Raw genomic sequence first — 17,581 nt, 5'->3', positions numbered from 1 at the left:
AGAAAAAGCATTTTGCAAAAGAAAAAGACAATAATTTCCAATAAACATATTTTGAAAATAAGAACCTCAGAAGAGTGTTAATTGAAGGACATTTTGCTAATTTGCATCAAGAGCCTTAAGAGTTCAGTTTTATCTCTATGAATTTATCCAATGAAAATAATTACTGAGTAAGATTTAGTATAATAAATGTTCAAAGAATTACTTACAACAGCAAAAATAGTGAGAAACATTTAAATATCTTTAAATAGAACAGTTAAATAAATTATCATAGAGCTATCAAGAGCTACATAAAACTCTTAGAAAATATTTCAAAGATTATAAGGACATGGAAAAAAAAACAAAGACATGTTAAGTGAAAAAAACATCAGAATACAAAATTCTGTGTATATTTTCACTTCAATTTGGTGAAAAAATTTTAAAAGAAAGGATAGGCAAAAACATATCAAAATGTTAACTATTATCTATAGGTGGTAGGATTACAAGTGGTTTTCATTAATCCTAGATATATTTTCTAAATTAGCTACAATTATAAAATAGAGGGGAAAGTAAGTCAATTAAAAAGTACTAAATTTATACAAAACAGGTGAGAGGAAAAATTAGGAATATTCTTGAGAAAAATCTTTTTTAAAATAGTAAAACTTTAACTACATATACTACAGTTTAAATCAAAATCTATAATCAACACTTAAGATGCTACTTATTTAAGCTATCATTTAGTTTAGTTTACTTAAACTACCCAATTGGTAACCCTGAGTTAGTGATATGACTCCTACTGGGTTAACCAAAAAGTTTGTTGAGTTTTTTCCCCCATGATATTTTATGGAAAACACTGAACAAACTTTTTGGCCAACCCAACATTTGCTCTTTTACAATGCACTAACTTATAAAAGAGCTCCCCCAAGTGGTAACATAAATCATCTTAGAAACATCTGAAAAGTAGGTTATCTTTACTGAAAAGTGTGTTAACATAACTAGCATGAATTTAACCTGAAATTTTAAAAGTTAAAAACACTACTCTCTCTTATCTTTACTTTTTAAGATATCAACCATGAAAATGATGGAAATAAGCTATAGGAAACACGCTGTTTATCTCAGAGTCAAAAGGATACATCCTTACACCAGATTCATGAGACTGTAATGAGTGATTAGCAATAAAGTTACAAGTTAAATGTATAACAGAAGTAGAGGGGCTAAGAGCTGCCTTTATAGCTTCCCTTCTGGGATTTCCTTACCAAGGTTATATGTAAGAACAAAGAAATAACATGCTAATATGCCAGAAAACCCTCCCTCTCGCTTGCATAATATTAGCTGACAGCAGGGAGTGCTAACGAAATTCTTGATGTGCTCACAAGAACCAAAAGGCAAGAGTAGCACAGCCAAGAAGAATACAAAAGCTAACTTTACTTGTGCTCCATCGTATGTTTGATTCAACATGCAGGGGTAAGCACCAACTGAATTAGCCATCCAGTTACACAATGCCTTTGTGGGGAAAGAGTTGACTCTACTCCCAGAAAAATATGTTCTTGGCAAGTTCAGATTCATCTAGTCTTCTGCCCAAGAGATGAGTACTCGGAGCTAAGAACTTCTACAGAATTCAGCGGTTAGGACTATTTAAGCACCTAACTAAACTCAAGTTCAGTTTACTAGATTGTTCAACTGTCCCTATCTCTACTAGTTTGTAAGCATTTTGAAGGCATAATCACACTAAGTACACTGCTGAACCCCTAAGAACCTAGTACAATGGCCAGCACTAACTTGAAATTAAATGTATATATTTTTTAAAAGCAGCATCAATAGTCATACTCCAGTATAGGACAGAATGACATTTTTGACTTTCTCGTTTTTCCCCCTAGTAGGCTCAGAGAACTAAGCAGCAACTGAATCATGAGTAAAAAGTTTTAAGGTGAGAATATTGGTCCTACCACAATTTCTTTGTCTCCTGATCACACATTGATAAGTTACTGAGGATCAGCACGATTAATTCACACAAAGAAATGAATTACAGTCTTCACTTCCTAAACTTGTAATATATAACTGACCTGGAATTTAGTTTCTAGTCAAGCTCTCTGCTTTACTGAGTTAAAGGCCCAACAAATGATCCACCCAAGAAGACGGAGCCACAGAGTAGTGAAAACAGCCACCATATTAAAACAACTACTAATTAACTGATGTCTACCCCTCTTCGAAACAAAGATGAAAAACAGTGAGGAAGTCAATTACTACAACTCAGATTTAATTATGCGTATAAAAGATACTTTTCAAAGTTTGCATGTCCATTCGTTGCACCAATATCATTTGAAAAAACAAAAACATAACTACTGAATAAATGAGTTGGCATTAGAATAAAAGAATCTCAGTTGGAAGGGAAAATGAAAGGGATCATTGATCATTGAAGTCCTGTGGTCTGGGAGTCTCTAGGGTTCAAATCATAAAATGATAATCTTTGGCAAATTTGCTTAAATTTTTAAAAACTTAAGCGAACCCATATGTTTACTTTCAACAATGCCTCAGTAACTAAAGTAGCAAGTGTTTCACTTTTGCTAGAATTCAATGCAGCAAGGTAACACAATTTACTTTTATACTGATAAAAAGCACTGGCTGTCAGGCTTGAATAAAATTAGGAAAAATTATTATTTAATAAACAAAGTTTGGTACACTTTCTAAAAGAGATCCAAGGTGGGGGAAATTTTGGTGGTTTCTGACTGCAATATAAATCTGATTCAACTTATCTTAAAAATGGTTTGCAGAATGAGAAAAATCAAGGCACATACTAAAAAGAGGTAAAACAGAAAAGGAACAGGCACTTTTGACAAAATAACTCACTTCAAAACTCTCCTAAATATCTAGGTCTCATATAAACTTGACTACTTGTTTATAGCTGAACATGTAATAGAAATAACTACCAATCTGAACATCAATAATTATGAATATCAGGCCTGTAAAATTATAATGCATATAAGGAAAAAAACTGATTCACTGAGAGAGTATTTATAATCATTTCTTTCAAAACAACACCTGTTGTATCTAAATTATATAGGGCATAAAGATGTCCCCTGTTGTATCTAAATTATACAGGGCATAAAGATGTTTAAAGTACAGAAAAACAAACGGTCCTATTAAATTGAGGTTGCAGATACCCTAGCAAACCTGGAAACCTATAACTCTCCACAGTCATTGCAATCCTATGGGGAAAAGGTGCTATACAGTAAGTGATATATTGTTCTGGTACCTACCATCCTTCTGGTATCTACTTCTAACATGAAGACTAAAGACAGGTGAATGAATAAAGAAGATGTGGTATATATAACCAACTAAATGTCACTCAGCCATATAAAAGAAGGAAATCATTAATGCCATTTGCAGCAACATGGATGGACCTAATCATACAAAGTTAAGTCAGACAAAGACAAATATCATATAATACCACTTGTGTGTAATCTATAAAACGATACAAATGAACTCACAGACAAAACAGAAAAAGACTCACAGACATAGAAAACAAACTTATGGTTACCAAAAGGGAAAGAGCTTGAAACAAGATATTCAATATCTTGTTATAACCCATAATGGAAAAGAATTTGGAAAAGAATACACACACATATAACTGAATCACTTTGCTGTACACCAGAAACCAACGCAACACTGTAAACTTTTAATTAAAAAAAAAAAAGCAGGGTAAAGTGAAGAGAAAATCTGAGGGAGAAGTAGGGCAGAGTACAGTATTAAACAGTGTTAGGCCTTATTGGAAAAGTGAGATATCAGCAAAGATTTTATCCTACGAGCAAAGACATACTCTACTAAAGTTTGTAAATGTGAATGTCTTCTGACCCAGTGGTTTCACTTCTAGGAACCAACATTACAAAAGTACTCTTCTTTGTGCACTAAATGTATATATAAAGCTATTCACTACAGCAGTTTGTAGTATCAAATGTTCAAAAATAAACTAAATGTTTGTTAATAGGGGAATATATAAATAAATTACACGTCTATACAATGGAAAATACATCCACTAAAACGATTAAGCTAAACACAGAAGGAGGGGTACTCTTCAAGATATAACATTCCACAAAAAAAGCAAGGTACAGAAAAACACAAAAACTAGAAACTTTTATTAGCTGCCTATGGAGGAGAAGTGGGTAACTTAGGGGAAAGAATGAGAGAGGTTTTCACGGCTTACATTTTTATTTCTTTTGAATCTTAAACCATCTGAATCTATTGCCTATTCCAAAAGCATCAATAATTACTTATATTAGTTAAAAAGCATAAATAAAAAATAAAACCTCAGTGAAAAAAATAAAAATCCTGTGTGTGTGTGTGTGTGTGTGTGTGTGTGAAGGGAGAAATGAGGAAGGGTTGGAGGGACAGAATGAACAAAAATTTATCAGTGGTTATTTCTATAGAGGTGGGAATACAAAGAGAGCAATGGATATTCACTTCTCACTTTAATACTATAAAAATTTTTAAAAACAAGTATATTTCAGTTTTGAATATATATGTGTATTTATATATAGATATACATTTATATATGCATGTTTGTATGTAAATATATATTTCTTTGAAATACTGAAAGGGAAATATAGAAACAGTGGAAAAAATGACAAGAAAGATGTTAGTGAGAAAAACTACATGCTATGCCTTGAAAGTTGGCATTCAAATTCGTAAACAGTTACAAGAGTCATAATGGCCACAAAATAAAATAAAATTGCTTCTCAGAAGAAGCCTAGTTGGTCTTCATTCAGAGATGAGAGTAAAATTCCTTCCATGGGTCCTCAGAAAAAAGAAAACATGCTGCAGTAAAAAATAGCAGTCAAATTATATATTATTATAACAATTATCTATAATTACATGTTAGATGTATCTGAGTAGTTCATGATGAAAGCTCATGATGAACTTTAATAATGCTATCCGACATATATATTAAGTTTAAGACATTAAATGGTGAAGAGGGAAGAAATGGTTTGATTAAATTTAGAGAGTAAAAAAGTAGAGAAAAATCAATAAAACCAAAAATTAGTTTTTTGAAAGAAAGATAAGAGAAACTTTTAGTTAGATTGATCAAGAAAAAAGATTCAAATTAGTTAAAATTAGAAATGACATAAGGATATTAAGACCAACCTTACAGAAATTTTAAAAAGAATCATAACAGGAATGTTATGAGCCACTGCCTGCTGACAAATCAGATAATTTAGATTAAATGGACAAACTTCTAAAAAGACAGAGATGACCAAACCAACACAAAAAGAAACTGACAATTTGAAAAGACCTGTAACAAGGTAAGAGACTAGACTAGTAATTTTAAAATTTCTACACAGAGAAAAGTCGAGGCTCAGATGGTTTCATTGATGAATTTTACCAAACATTTAAACCAGAATTAGTATCAATTCACCAAGTTAAAGTGAAGTCACTCAGCTGTGTCCAACTCTTTGTGACCCCATGGACTGTAGCCTATCAGGCTCCTTCGTCCATGGGATTTTCCAGGCAAGAGTACTGGAGTGGGTTGCCATTTCCTTCTCCAGGGGATTTTCTCAACCCAGGAATTGAACCCTGGTCTCCTGCACTGCAGGCAGATGCTTTACCATCTGAGCCACCAGGGAAGCCCATCAATTAACCAAAATGCTCCATAAAAGCTGAAGAGAAGGAAACATTTCCCATCTCTTTTGGCAATCAGTACTACCCTGACACTAAAATCAGACAAAGACACTTCAAGGAAAGAAAATAGAGACCAAAATCTCTTATGAACAAATGCATAAAAATTGTGAACAAAATACAAGGAAACCAAATTTAAAAATGTATATATAAGAATAATTACGCACCATAAACAAGTGAAACTTATCCTAGAAACACAACGTTGGTTTAAAATCTTAGAAGACTATAATACATTATATCAATAAGGAGAAAAAACATACAGTTGTCTCAATAGATGCAGAAAAAAGTCATTTGACAAAATCCCAAACCATCTGACAAAATACTCAACACAACTGGAATAAAAGAGAACTTCCTCAACCTGACAAAGGCATCTCCAGAAAGCCCACATCATAGGTAACAGTATGACTGAATGTTCTCCCACTAAGATCAGGAAAAAGGTAACAATGCATTGGAGGTTCTAGCCAGGGCAGTCAGGTAAAAAAAAGAAATAAAGGGCATCCATATCAATCCCAAAGAAAGGTAATGCCAAAGAATACTCAAACTACAGCACAACTGCACTCATCTCACACGCTAGTAAAGTAATGCTCAAAATTCTCCACGCCAGGCTTCAGCAATATGTGAACCGTGAACTTCCAGATGTTCAAGCTGGTTTTAGAAAAGGCAGAGGAACCAGAGATCAAATTGCCAACATCCGCTGGATCATCAAAAAAGCAAGAGAGTTCCAGAAAACATCTATTTCTGCTTTATTGACTATGCCAAAGCCTTTGACTGTGTGGATCACAATAAACTGTGGAAAATTCTGAAAGAGACAGGAATACCAGACCACCTGAACTACTTCTCGAGAAACCTGTATACAAATCAGGAAGCAATAGTTAGAACTGGATGTAGAACAACAGACTGGTTCCAAATAGGAAAAGGAGTACATTAAGGCTGTATATTGTCACCCTGCTTATTTAACTTATATGCAGAGTACATCATGAGAAACGCTGGGCTGGAGGAAGCACAAGCTGGAATCAAGATTGCCAGGAGAAATATCCATAACCTCAGATATGCAGATGACACCACTCTTATGGCAGAAAGTGAATGCGAACTAAAAAGGCTCTTGATGAAAGTGAAAGAGGAGTGAAAAAGTTGGCTTAAAGCTCAACATTCAGAAATCACTTCATGGCAAATAGATGGGGAAACAGTGGAAACAGTGGCTGACTTTATTTTTCTGGGCTCCAAAATCACTGCAGATGGTGACTGCAGCCATGAAATTAAAAGATGCTTACTCCTTGGAAGGAAAGTTATGACCAACCTAGACAGCATATTAAAAAGCAGAGACATTACTTTGTCAACAAAGGTCCATCTAGTCAAGGCTATGGTTTTTCCAGTGATCATGTATGGACGTGAGAGTTGGACTATAAAGAAAGCTGAGCGCCAAAGAATTGATGCTTTTGAACGGTGGTGTTGGAGAAGACTCTTGAGAGTCCCTTGGGCTGCAAGGAGATCCAACCAGTCCATCCTAAACGAGATCAGTCCTGGGTGTTCATTGGAAGGACTGATGTTGAAGTTGAAACTCCAATACTTTGGCAACCTGATGCGAAGAGCTGACTCATTGGAAAAGACCCTGATGCTGGGAAAGATTGAGGGCGGGAGGAGAAGGGGACGACAAAGGATGAGATGGCTGGATGGCATCACTGACTCAATGGACATGGGTTTGGGTGGACTCCAGGAGTTGGTGATGGACAGGGAGGCCTGGTGTGCTGCGGTTCATGGGGTCGCAAAGAGTCGGACACGACTGACCAACTGAACTGAACTGAACTGATATTGTATAAAGGGCATTCATATTGTAAAGAAAGAAGTAAAACTATCACTATTTGCAGACAACATGATCCTGTATGCAGAAAACCCTAAGGAATACGCTAAAAAACTACTTGAACTGAAGTATGAATTCACAGCAAGTTCGCAGCATACAAAAGCAACATGCAAAAGTCAATTGTATTTCTATCTACCAGCAATGAATTAACCAAACATTGAAAATTAATCCCATTTATAATAGCATCAATATGAGTAAAATACTTAGGAATAATATTTTAATTGCAAGACTTGTACTCTAAAAACTAAAAATACTGTTGAAAAACTTAAAAGACTATCTCAATAACTGTTAAGACATTTCATGTTCATGCACCTGAAGATAATATCATTAAAATGGCAATACTCCCCAAATTAATCTACAGATTTAGCATAACCCCTACTGAGGTCTCAACTGCCTTTCGAAAAGAAATTGACAAACTGACCCCAAACTTCACATTAAGAGGGAATGTTGGGAAGATGGCAGAGTAGGAAGCACGAGAAATCTGTCTCCCTACCTAGACAACAACTGCACTGACAGAATCTGTCTGATGTTAACTGTTCTGGAACTCTGGAGTCTAGTGAAGGCTTGAAGCTTCTAGAGGAAGGGATAGAAGGTAAATTATAGTTAATTTCTATCAGTTTCAGCTCTTAGCACAGTAGCAGCTACTCATGGCCAACTGTCACCCACATGGCAGACGACTGTGCCCGTTCCTGGAACAGCCTGCATGCAATCTGCAGGAGCCAGGGTGAGCCAAAAGGGAGCCAGTCCTCCAAATTTCATAGATCTGTGCTCTGATCACTGTGTGTCGCAGAAATGTAGGCAAATGAGGGGTTGTTGTTGCACCTCTCCTGCTAGCTGAAGTGACTTTCAGAAGATTTAAAAGGTTAGCACCTTCCCCCTACTCTTTATTTTTCTCTATTTCCCCTTTGGGGAGCCAGATATTGATGATTAAGACCCATTCTAAGACAGGGACTTCCCTGGTGGTCCAGTGGTAAAGCATCCACCTGTCTATGCAGGGGACATGGGTTAGATACCTGGTCCAGGAAGATTCCACATGCTGCAGAGCAACTAAGCCCATGCATCACAACTACTAAGCCCATGCTCTAGAGCCGGAACTCCACAATAAGAGAAGCCATCACAATGAGAAGCCCGGGTACCATAACGAAGAGTGACCCTAGCTCTCTGCAACTAGAGAAAGTCACAGCAGAGGCAAAAATACATAAATACATAAATAAATAAATAACATTTTTAAAAGACCCATTCCAAGACATAATTAAGCTGTCAAAATCCAAATACAGGGCTTCCCAAGGGGTGCTAGTGGTAAAGAGCCTTCCTGCCAATGCAGGAGATGTAAAAGACGTGGTTTCAATCCAAAGGTCAGGAAGATCCCTTGGAGGAGGGCCTGGCAACCCACTCTGGTGTTCTTGCCTGGAGAATCCCATGGACAGAGGAGCCTGTCAGGCTGCAGTCCATAGGGGAACAAAGAGTTGGACACGACTAAAGCAACTTAGCATGCATGCATGCACCCAAAGACAAAGGGAGAATTTTTAAAGCAGCAAGAAAAGCAAGTCACTATGTATAAAGAATCTTAAATAAGATTATCTGCAGATTTCTAATCAGAAATGCTGAAGAAGGCAGTGGACTGATATATTCAAAGTGCTAAAAGAAAACTGTTAGCTAAGATTGCTATAGCCAGTAAAATTGTCCTTCAAAAGTAAGGGAGAAATTAAGACATTCCTAGATAAATAAAATTTGAGGAAGTTCATTATCACTAGACATGTCCTATGAGAAATACTAAAAGGAGTCCTGCAGGTTGAAAATAAAGGATTAAAATTAGTAACTCAAAGTCATTTGAAGAAATAAACATCTCAGTAAAAGTAAATACACAGGCAATTGTAAAAGATAGTACTATTACAATAATAGTGTGTAACTCCACATTTTGTTTCTATATAATTTGAGACTGATGCATTAAAAATCATTAATTTATGTTTTTAGACTCTCGATATAAAAAGGCATACTTTTGTGACATCAATAACTGAAAGAGTGTGGACAGGGCTAATGAAGTATAATTTTCTATATTACTGAAGTTAAGCTTGAAAAAATTCAAATTAGAGTATAAAACTTTAAGATGCTAAATGTAATCCCCATGGTAATGACAAAGAAAACAAAGGATATACACAAAAGGAAATAAGAAAGGAATTTAAACATTTCAATACAAAAAGTCAGCTAAATACAAAAGAATCAGTGAAAATAGAAAATCAACAGAAAAAACATGGAAACCAAAAGCTGATACTTTAAAAAGATCAATAAAATAAAAAAGCCTACAGATTAACTTTAAAAAAGAGAGTGAAAGAAAAGACACACTATTATAATAGAAATGTATGTGACTCTTTTTTTCTTGCTGCCTTTTGAATTCTCTAACTTTTGCCATTGTAATTATGATATGCCTTGGCTTCATACTGTCTGGGACTCTGTGTTTCCTGCACCTGGATGTCTGTTTCCTGTCTACATTTGGGAAGTTTTCAGCCAGAATTTCATGAAATAAATTTTCTACCTTTTTCTCCCTCTCTTCTCCTTCTGGGACCCCTATTAATGTGATTTTTAGTACACCTAACGTCCCCAAAGTCCCTTAAACAATTCTCATTTAAAAAAATTTTCTTTTTGCTGTTGTGACTGAGTGATTTCCATTATTCTATCTTTCAGATACCTTATGCATTCTTCTGTATCACCTAACCTGCTGTTAATTCTCTCTAGTGTTTTTCATTTGTTATTCTGTTTTTTAACTCTGACTGGTTCTTTTTGTACGTATTTTCTAATCCCCTGTTAAAATTCTGTGTTTATCTATTCTTTTCCCCAGTTTAGTTAGCATTCTTATTACTATTGGATTATTTATAAGGTATTTACCTCCGTTTCATCAGAGATTTTTTTCAGGGGTTTCTTCTTGCCCTTTCATTTGAAATATAGTCCTCAGTCTTCTCATTTTGTTCAGCCTTCTCTGTCACCATGAAATTAGGTGAAACAGTTACCTATCCCAGTCTTGGAGGCATGTCCTCATGTGGGGGTGTCCCAAAGCAGTCTGCAAGTGCCCAGCGGCTCTGGTCTGCGAGCTGCTGGATCTGAAGTGAGCGAGCGCAGGCCGTCTTCACCTGGGCTGTGCGGGCAGCCATCATTCTGATGGGTTGAAGTTGGAGCAGCTACAGTCCGAGCTGGGGCTTCTCCGCTCAAAGGCGGTCTCCACCCTATAAGGGGTAGGGGCGGGGCTCCAGGGGCTGGAACAGGAGTACCGAGGCAAGTGGGTTTCTGCGAGGAGGAAAAGTGGGTTTCTGACAGGAGTCCCTGTTTAGGTATGGGGCGCGTCCAGGGCTGAGGACACGGGGCTGAACTTCTGTGCTGGTCTCTCTCCCTTCCCAACCCCCGCGTGCATGCCACGGTTAGAGGCCGGGTCAGGACTTGAGCTGGCACCCGCACTCACTGACCCGGTTTCACTCCCTTCCAGATGTGCGCAGGGACACACAAGCCTGCGATGGCAGGCCCCACCCCAGAGCGTTTTACTCCCCCTCAAGTGTGTGCAAGGTCGGCCTACCAAGTGTCAACTTTCTCCGCCTGGGATGTGGCTTTGCTCCCTCTAGGGTGTACACACTGACGCCCAGGCTGGCAATGTCTGCCTCCACACTGGTCAGAGTCAGGGGCAGGGTGCAAGCAGGCTCGCAGCCCTCCAAGTGTGTGCAGTCTCAGGAGCAGCCCGCGCCTCAGTGGGTGCAGCGCCAGGGCAAGAGGCGCTGGAGCAGGAGCCCTGAGCAGGCTTCGGGATACACTGGGATGGTCCTGGAAAGCCGGCCAGGGCCTTAGGAAGTTTTCCATCTGCTGACTGGGCTGTGACTGGGAGGTGGCAAGTCTGTGCATGTCCTTCAAGGGCCGAGTCTTGGTTTCTTAGAGCCCTCCGGTAAGCCCCAGTGGTTTCCAAAACAGCTAAGGGGGTCATCTTCCCAGCGTTGGACCTGTGGGCTAGGTTGCCTAATACGTGGCTCAAATCCCTCACTCCCCCAGGGAAAATCCCCCAGCCTGTGCCATCTCCCTCCCCTTCTGTAGGCTCCACTAGCGGGTGCAGGTCCCGACCAGACCAGACTGCTTCTCCTCCCTTCCTGCCAGCCTTTGTGTAGTTCTTCCTTTACAGCCTTGGTTGTAAAAGAGCCATCTGGCTAGTTCCCAAATCAATTTTACCAAGCACCGCTCTGTATGTAGTTGTGGTTTTGATGTGTTGGTGAGTGAAGGTGAGCCTGTATCCTTCTACTCCATCTTGATCTCTCCTCCCCAGGTACGGTTTTTCACAGTGGATGCACCAATATACATTCTTACCAACAATGTACAGTTCCCTTTTCTCTATATTGTCACCAACGCTTGTTACTTCTTGTCTTTTTGATAATAACCATTCTAACAGATGGGAGTGGTGTTTTCCTGTGGTTTTGATGTGCATTTCCCTGATGATTAGAGAGGTTAAGCACTTGTTAGCCATCTGTATGTCTTCCATGGAAAAATACCTATGCAGTCCCTCAGCCCATTTTTTTTAAACGGGATTGTTTTTTCTGTAAGTATTTTGGATATTAACTCCTTATTAGATACAAGATTTGCAAATATTTTCTCCCAATTGGTAGGCTGCCTTTTCATTTTGTCAATGGTTTCCTTTCCTATACAGAAGCTTTTTATTTTGATGTAGTTTACTTGTTTATTTTTGCTTTTGTTGGCTCTGCTTTTGGTGTCAAATTCAAAAAATCATTGCCAAGGTGGTGGTCAAGGAGCTTGCACCTACGTTTTCTTCTAGGAGTTTATGGTTTCTTATGTTCAAGTCTCTTAATCCAATATGAGTTAATTTTTATCTAGAGTGTGAGAAAGTGGTCCAGTTTTCCCAGAACCCTTTAGTGAAGAGATGGTCTTATCTCTATTGAATATTCTTGGCTCCTTCTGTCATAAATTAGCTGACCATATATGTGTGGGGGTTTATTTCTGGGCTCTCTTTTCTTTTCTCTTGATCTATGTATCTGTCTGAATGCTAAATCCCATTCTATTTTGATGACTACAGCTGTGTAATAGTTTGAAATCAGGAAGTGTGATGGCAATGATAACGATACAATACCAAAGGCATGATTCATAAAAGAAAGAATTTATAACCTGGACTTTATTAAAATTATTTCTGCTCGACAAAAGACACTGTCAAGAGAATGAGAAGTTAAGCCACAGAATGGGAGAAAATACCGGCAAAGGGAATATCTAAAGAGGACTGTTTTCCAAAATACACAAACTCCTCCTAAAACTCAACAATGAGTAAATAAACAACAGATTAAAAAATTGGCACAAGGTGTCAACACCTCTCCAAAGAAGATGTACAGATGGCAAATAAGTATATGAAAAGATGTTTAGCATCATACGCCATTAAGAGAATTACAAATTAAAACAGTGAGATATCACATCTATTAGAATGGTCAAAACGCAAGACAGTGACAACACCAAATGCTCGCAAAAATATGAAACAAGAAGCGCTTTCTTGAATGGTACCACCACTCTGGACACAATTTGGAGGTTTCCTACAAAAATGAACATACTCTTACCATAGGATCTCTGCAATAGCATCCAACAACAACACTCCTTGGTGTTTAAAGAGTGGAAAACTGATGTCCCCAATAAAAATCTATAACAAATGATAGAGATATAGCAGTTTCATTCATAGTAGCTAAAACCTACAAACAACACAGCCACCTTTCAATAAGTGAATGGTTAAACAAATGGTTAAACAAACTGTGGTCCAGACATACCAGGGAATACTACCAAAATATAACAAAGAAACAGACTATTTTCAATGAGCTGGATTGTGTTCCCTCCACAAAATTCCTATGTTGAAGCCTGAACCCTAAGTATCTGAGAACATAACTGTGTTTGGAGATAGGGTCTCAAGTGGTACGTAAGTTAAAATGAGGACAAAAGTGCAAACCTAATTGAATCTGACTAGCATCCTTACATGAACAGGAAGTCTGGACACCCAAAAGGGCACCAGGGATTTGTGCACAGGAAAACCATTCCAGAAGACAAGGAGAAGGCAGCCATCTGCAAACCAAGGAGAGAGGCCTCAGAAGAAAGCAAACCTGCCCATACTTTATCTTGGACTTCCAGCCTCCAGAACTGTGAGAAAACACACTTCTGTTGTCTAAACCACTCAGTCTATGGTATTTTTCTATGGCACCCTTAGCAAACAAATATAATGACATTTAACATCAATGTGTCTCCAGCGAGTTATGCTTAATGAAAAAAAGACAATCCCTAAGGTTAAATACTACATGATCTTATTTCCATTTCATTTTTGAAATTACAAAATCAGCTGACTCTTGAAGAACATGGCTGCAAACTGTGTGTGTTATATATTTTTCTTCAATAGTAAAGGCTACTGTTGTTTTCCAGTTGCTAAATTGTGTCCGACTCTTTGTGACCCCATAGACTGCAGCATGCCAGGCTTCCCTGTCCTTCACTATCTCCTAGAATTTGCTCAAATTCATGTCCATCGAGTTGGTGATGCTATCTAACCATCTCATCCTCTGCAGCCACCTGCCCTGCCCTTGCCTTCGATCTTTTTCAGCATCAAGGTCTTTTCCAGTGAGTCAACTCTTTGCAAGTACTACACTATAGTACTACACTATAGGCAATTTTTTTTAGTACTACACTATAGTAGTACTACACTATAGACAATTTTTTTTTTCCAATAGTAAATATTATAGTACTACATGAGCTGAGATTGGCTAAACTCTCAGATGTGAAACTACAGAAATGGAGGAACCATGTATATTAAGAAACTGTGTATACAGAGGGTCAACCATAAGTAATACAGATTGTCAATTGTGTGGAGGTTTGCTGCCCCTAGTTCAGTTCAGTCGCTCAGTTGTGTCCGACCCTTTGCGACCCCATGAACTGCAGCACGCCAGGATTCCCTGTCCATCACCAATTCCCGGAGTTTACCCAAACTCATGTCCATCGAGTCGGTGATGCCATCCAGCCATCTCATCCACTGTCGTCCCCTTCTCCTCCTGCCCCCAATCCTTCCCAGCATTAGGGTCTTTTCCAATGAGTCAATTCTTCGCATCAGGTGACCAAAGTACTGGAGTTTCAGCTTCAACATCGGTCCTTCCAATGAACACCCAGGACTGATCTCCTTTAGGATGGACTGGTTGGATCTCCTTGCAGTCCAAGGGACTCTCAAGAGTCTTCTCCAACACCACAGTTCAAAAGCATCAATTCTTCGGCGCTCAGCTTTCTTCACAGTCTAACTCTCACATCCATACATGACTACTGGAAAAACCATAGCCTTGACTAGACGGACCTTTGTTGGCAAAGTAATGTCTCTGCTTTTTAATATGCTATCTAGGTTGGTCATAACTTTCCTTCCAAGGAGTAAGCGTCTTTTAATTTCATGGCTGCAAGCACCATCTGCAGTGATTTTGGAGCCCAGAAAAATAAAGTCTGACACTGTTTCCCCATCTATTTGCCATGAAGTGATGGGACCAGATGCCATGATCTTAGTTTTCTGAATGTTGAGCTTTGAGCCAACTTTTTCACTCTCCTCTCTCACTTTCATCAAGATCTTTTTAGTTCTTCTTCACTTTCTGCCATAAGGGTGGTGTCATCTGCATATCTGAGGTTATGGATATTTCTCCTGGCAGTCTTGATTCCAGCTTGTGCTTCTTCCAGCCCAGCATTTCTCACAATGTACTCTGCATATAAGTTAAATAAGCAGGGTGACAATATACAGCCTTAATGTACTCCTTTTCCTATTTGGAACCAGTCTGTTGTTCCATGTCCAGTTCTAACTGTTGCTTCTTGACCTGCATACAGGTTTCTCAAGAGGCAGGTCAGGTGGTCTAGTGTTCCCATCTCTTTCAGAATTTTCCACAGTTTATTGTGATCCACACAGTCAAAGGCTTTGGCATAGTCAATACAGCAGAAATAGACGTTTTTCTGCAACTCTCTTGCTTTTTTGATGATCCAGCGGATGTTGGCAATTTGATCTCTGGTTCCCCTGCCTTTTCTAAAACCAGCTTGAACATCTGAAAGTTCACGGTTCACGTATTGCTGAAGCTTGCTTCTCCTAACCCCAACACTATTCAAAGATCAACTGAATGTTATATTATCTTTGAGTAAGGATCTTATTAAATGTCTATGTATAGTCAAACTGGTCTATTGGTATTATAAGATAATATTAATACTTGAAAAGATGATTATAATCATTGGTCACTTTTGGGGAATGTTACAAGACAAACTCATCAGCTTGAAAACTAGTCAATAAATGCAAAGAATAAAGCACTTATCCTACCTTTCCTGAATGATCTATACTTCAGAATAAGCATAGTTGATGAAGGAAAGTTTCTATTCACAGAAGAATTACAACTAATAATTGAAAAGGGAAAGATTAGTTCACCATTTAGAAACCTCTAATAGCTCCAGTTAATGGTCATCAGTAATAGCTTACATTAAAAGAGAAAGAGAACAAGACATTATGTGTCTACCAATAGGCATACACAACAACATCTCTGAAGCATTTCTTCTGAAAAATATCAAACCAAGATCTGATCAGGCCTCTAGAATCATTTCTAGAAAACACAGAATTAGGAAATATGTTAAACAATGAAGGAGGTACAGTCTGTAAAATACACACAGTAAAAAATCTCACAGGATAAAAACTCCAATTTCTTCAACAAATACATTGAAAAAAAAAAAGCAAAGAAAGGAAAAGAGGGAGGGGAGGAAAAGGTAAAACCTACAGACTGAAAGAGATTTAAGACACAAATCAACCAATCACACTGTGTAGACCTTATTTAAATCCTGAACATACTGAAAAACATACTGAAAAAAAGAATTTATGAAACAATCAAGATACTTCAAACAACGGATATTTGATATTAAGGAATTTTCATTAATTTTGTCAAGTGTGATGAACTGTGGTGCTTCTGTTGTTTGGAGGGGGTTGTCTTCTGGTGCAGCTTGTAGGATCTTAGTTTCCAAATCAGGTATTCAGTCCATGACCCCTACAGTGGAAGTGTGGAATCCTGATCAGAGGACCACCAGGAAATTTCTTGTGGTCATTTTTTTAAAGAGTTCTTTTTTCCCCCCCATACATACTGAAGTATGTATAGATGAAACATCATATCTTGGATTTACTTTAAAATAATCTGGAGTCAGGGAGAAATAGAGTTTGGCCATGACTTATAACTACTGAAGCTGGTTAAGAGGTATGTGAGAGTTGATACTATTTTCTCTAACCTACTTAATATAAATATCTGAAACTCTTCAAAATAAAATGTCTTTAAAAATTAATCTTAGAAGTAGAATCAGAAATAAAAGAACCTGCAGATATCTTACATCTATAATACAAATGTAACATTCACATACATGTTCTTGAGCAGTTTACAGTCCATGGGGCCACAAAGAGTCAGACATGACTGAGGACACACACACAAACATATTCTTAAATGTATTTTGCTCAGCAAAAACCACAAGCAATCAGAATATAAGCACTATCTTCAAATAGAAAGAGTATATATATAACTAAGGACTAAAAAATTACAGGTAAAGAAATTTTTCATTACACATAATTTTAAAATATATTCTGCTAAGGTTAAGAAACCTCTTCATATTTTTGCAGCATAGCTTAAATAGAATGCCTAGTTTTACTCTAATTCCAAACTATTCTCTTCAATTATCTTTCTAAATGTAATTACCTCTAAAATGCTTCTATCAAGGGTAATATATTTCAAAGCCCTTGAGTATATACACACACAAATAAACATACAAACATACAAATACACACACACACCCCTATGCAAAAGCCTAAAAGGCTGACATTCAGACATCATTTCTGCTTTTCAGATGAGCAAACTGAGACTGGGATTAACCAATTTGCCTAAAATCATATAGCTACATTACAACTACAATAAAAGTTCTTTGCCCTGAGGTCCAAGGTTTTTTTCTTCTCTGCCACACTGTCATTCAAGATGCAGAAAGAAAACCAATATTCCAACAACCGATTCACCGTAACTCACAGTATGAGAAGTACACCTGACC

The 17,581-nt window shown here is 37.7% G+C and overlaps 1 protein-coding gene across 8 annotated transcripts in view; it reads right to left on the bottom strand.

Moving 5' to 3' along the window:
- The window catches only part of RB1 (RB transcriptional corepressor 1), a 117,641-nt gene that overhangs the window by 93,499 nt on the left and 6,561 nt on the right, over window positions 1-17,581 (bottom strand). The window contains exon 1 of one of the 8 annotated variants that reach the window (XM_081547451.1): window positions 8,518-8,582. The exons of the other annotated variants lie outside the window; for them this stretch is intronic. Coding sequence (XP_081403577.1) covers window positions 8,518-8,565 — 48 coding nt within the window. The 5' untranslated portion in view covers window positions 8,566-8,582. Of the gene's footprint in view, window positions 1-8,517; window positions 8,583-17,581 lie in introns of those variants that run through there. 8 annotated transcript variants of the gene reach the window in all.

Source organism: Giraffa tippelskirchi, chromosome 12 (assembly GCF_054371585.1).
Source record: "Giraffa tippelskirchi isolate mGirTip1 chromosome 12, T2T-mGirTip1v1.2.pri, whole genome shotgun sequence".
Taxonomy (NCBI): Eukaryota; Metazoa; Chordata; class Mammalia; order Artiodactyla; family Giraffidae; genus Giraffa; species Giraffa tippelskirchi.
The sequence above is the reverse complement of the archived record's forward strand: the minus strand, read 5'-3'. Positions and strand labels throughout refer to the sequence as shown.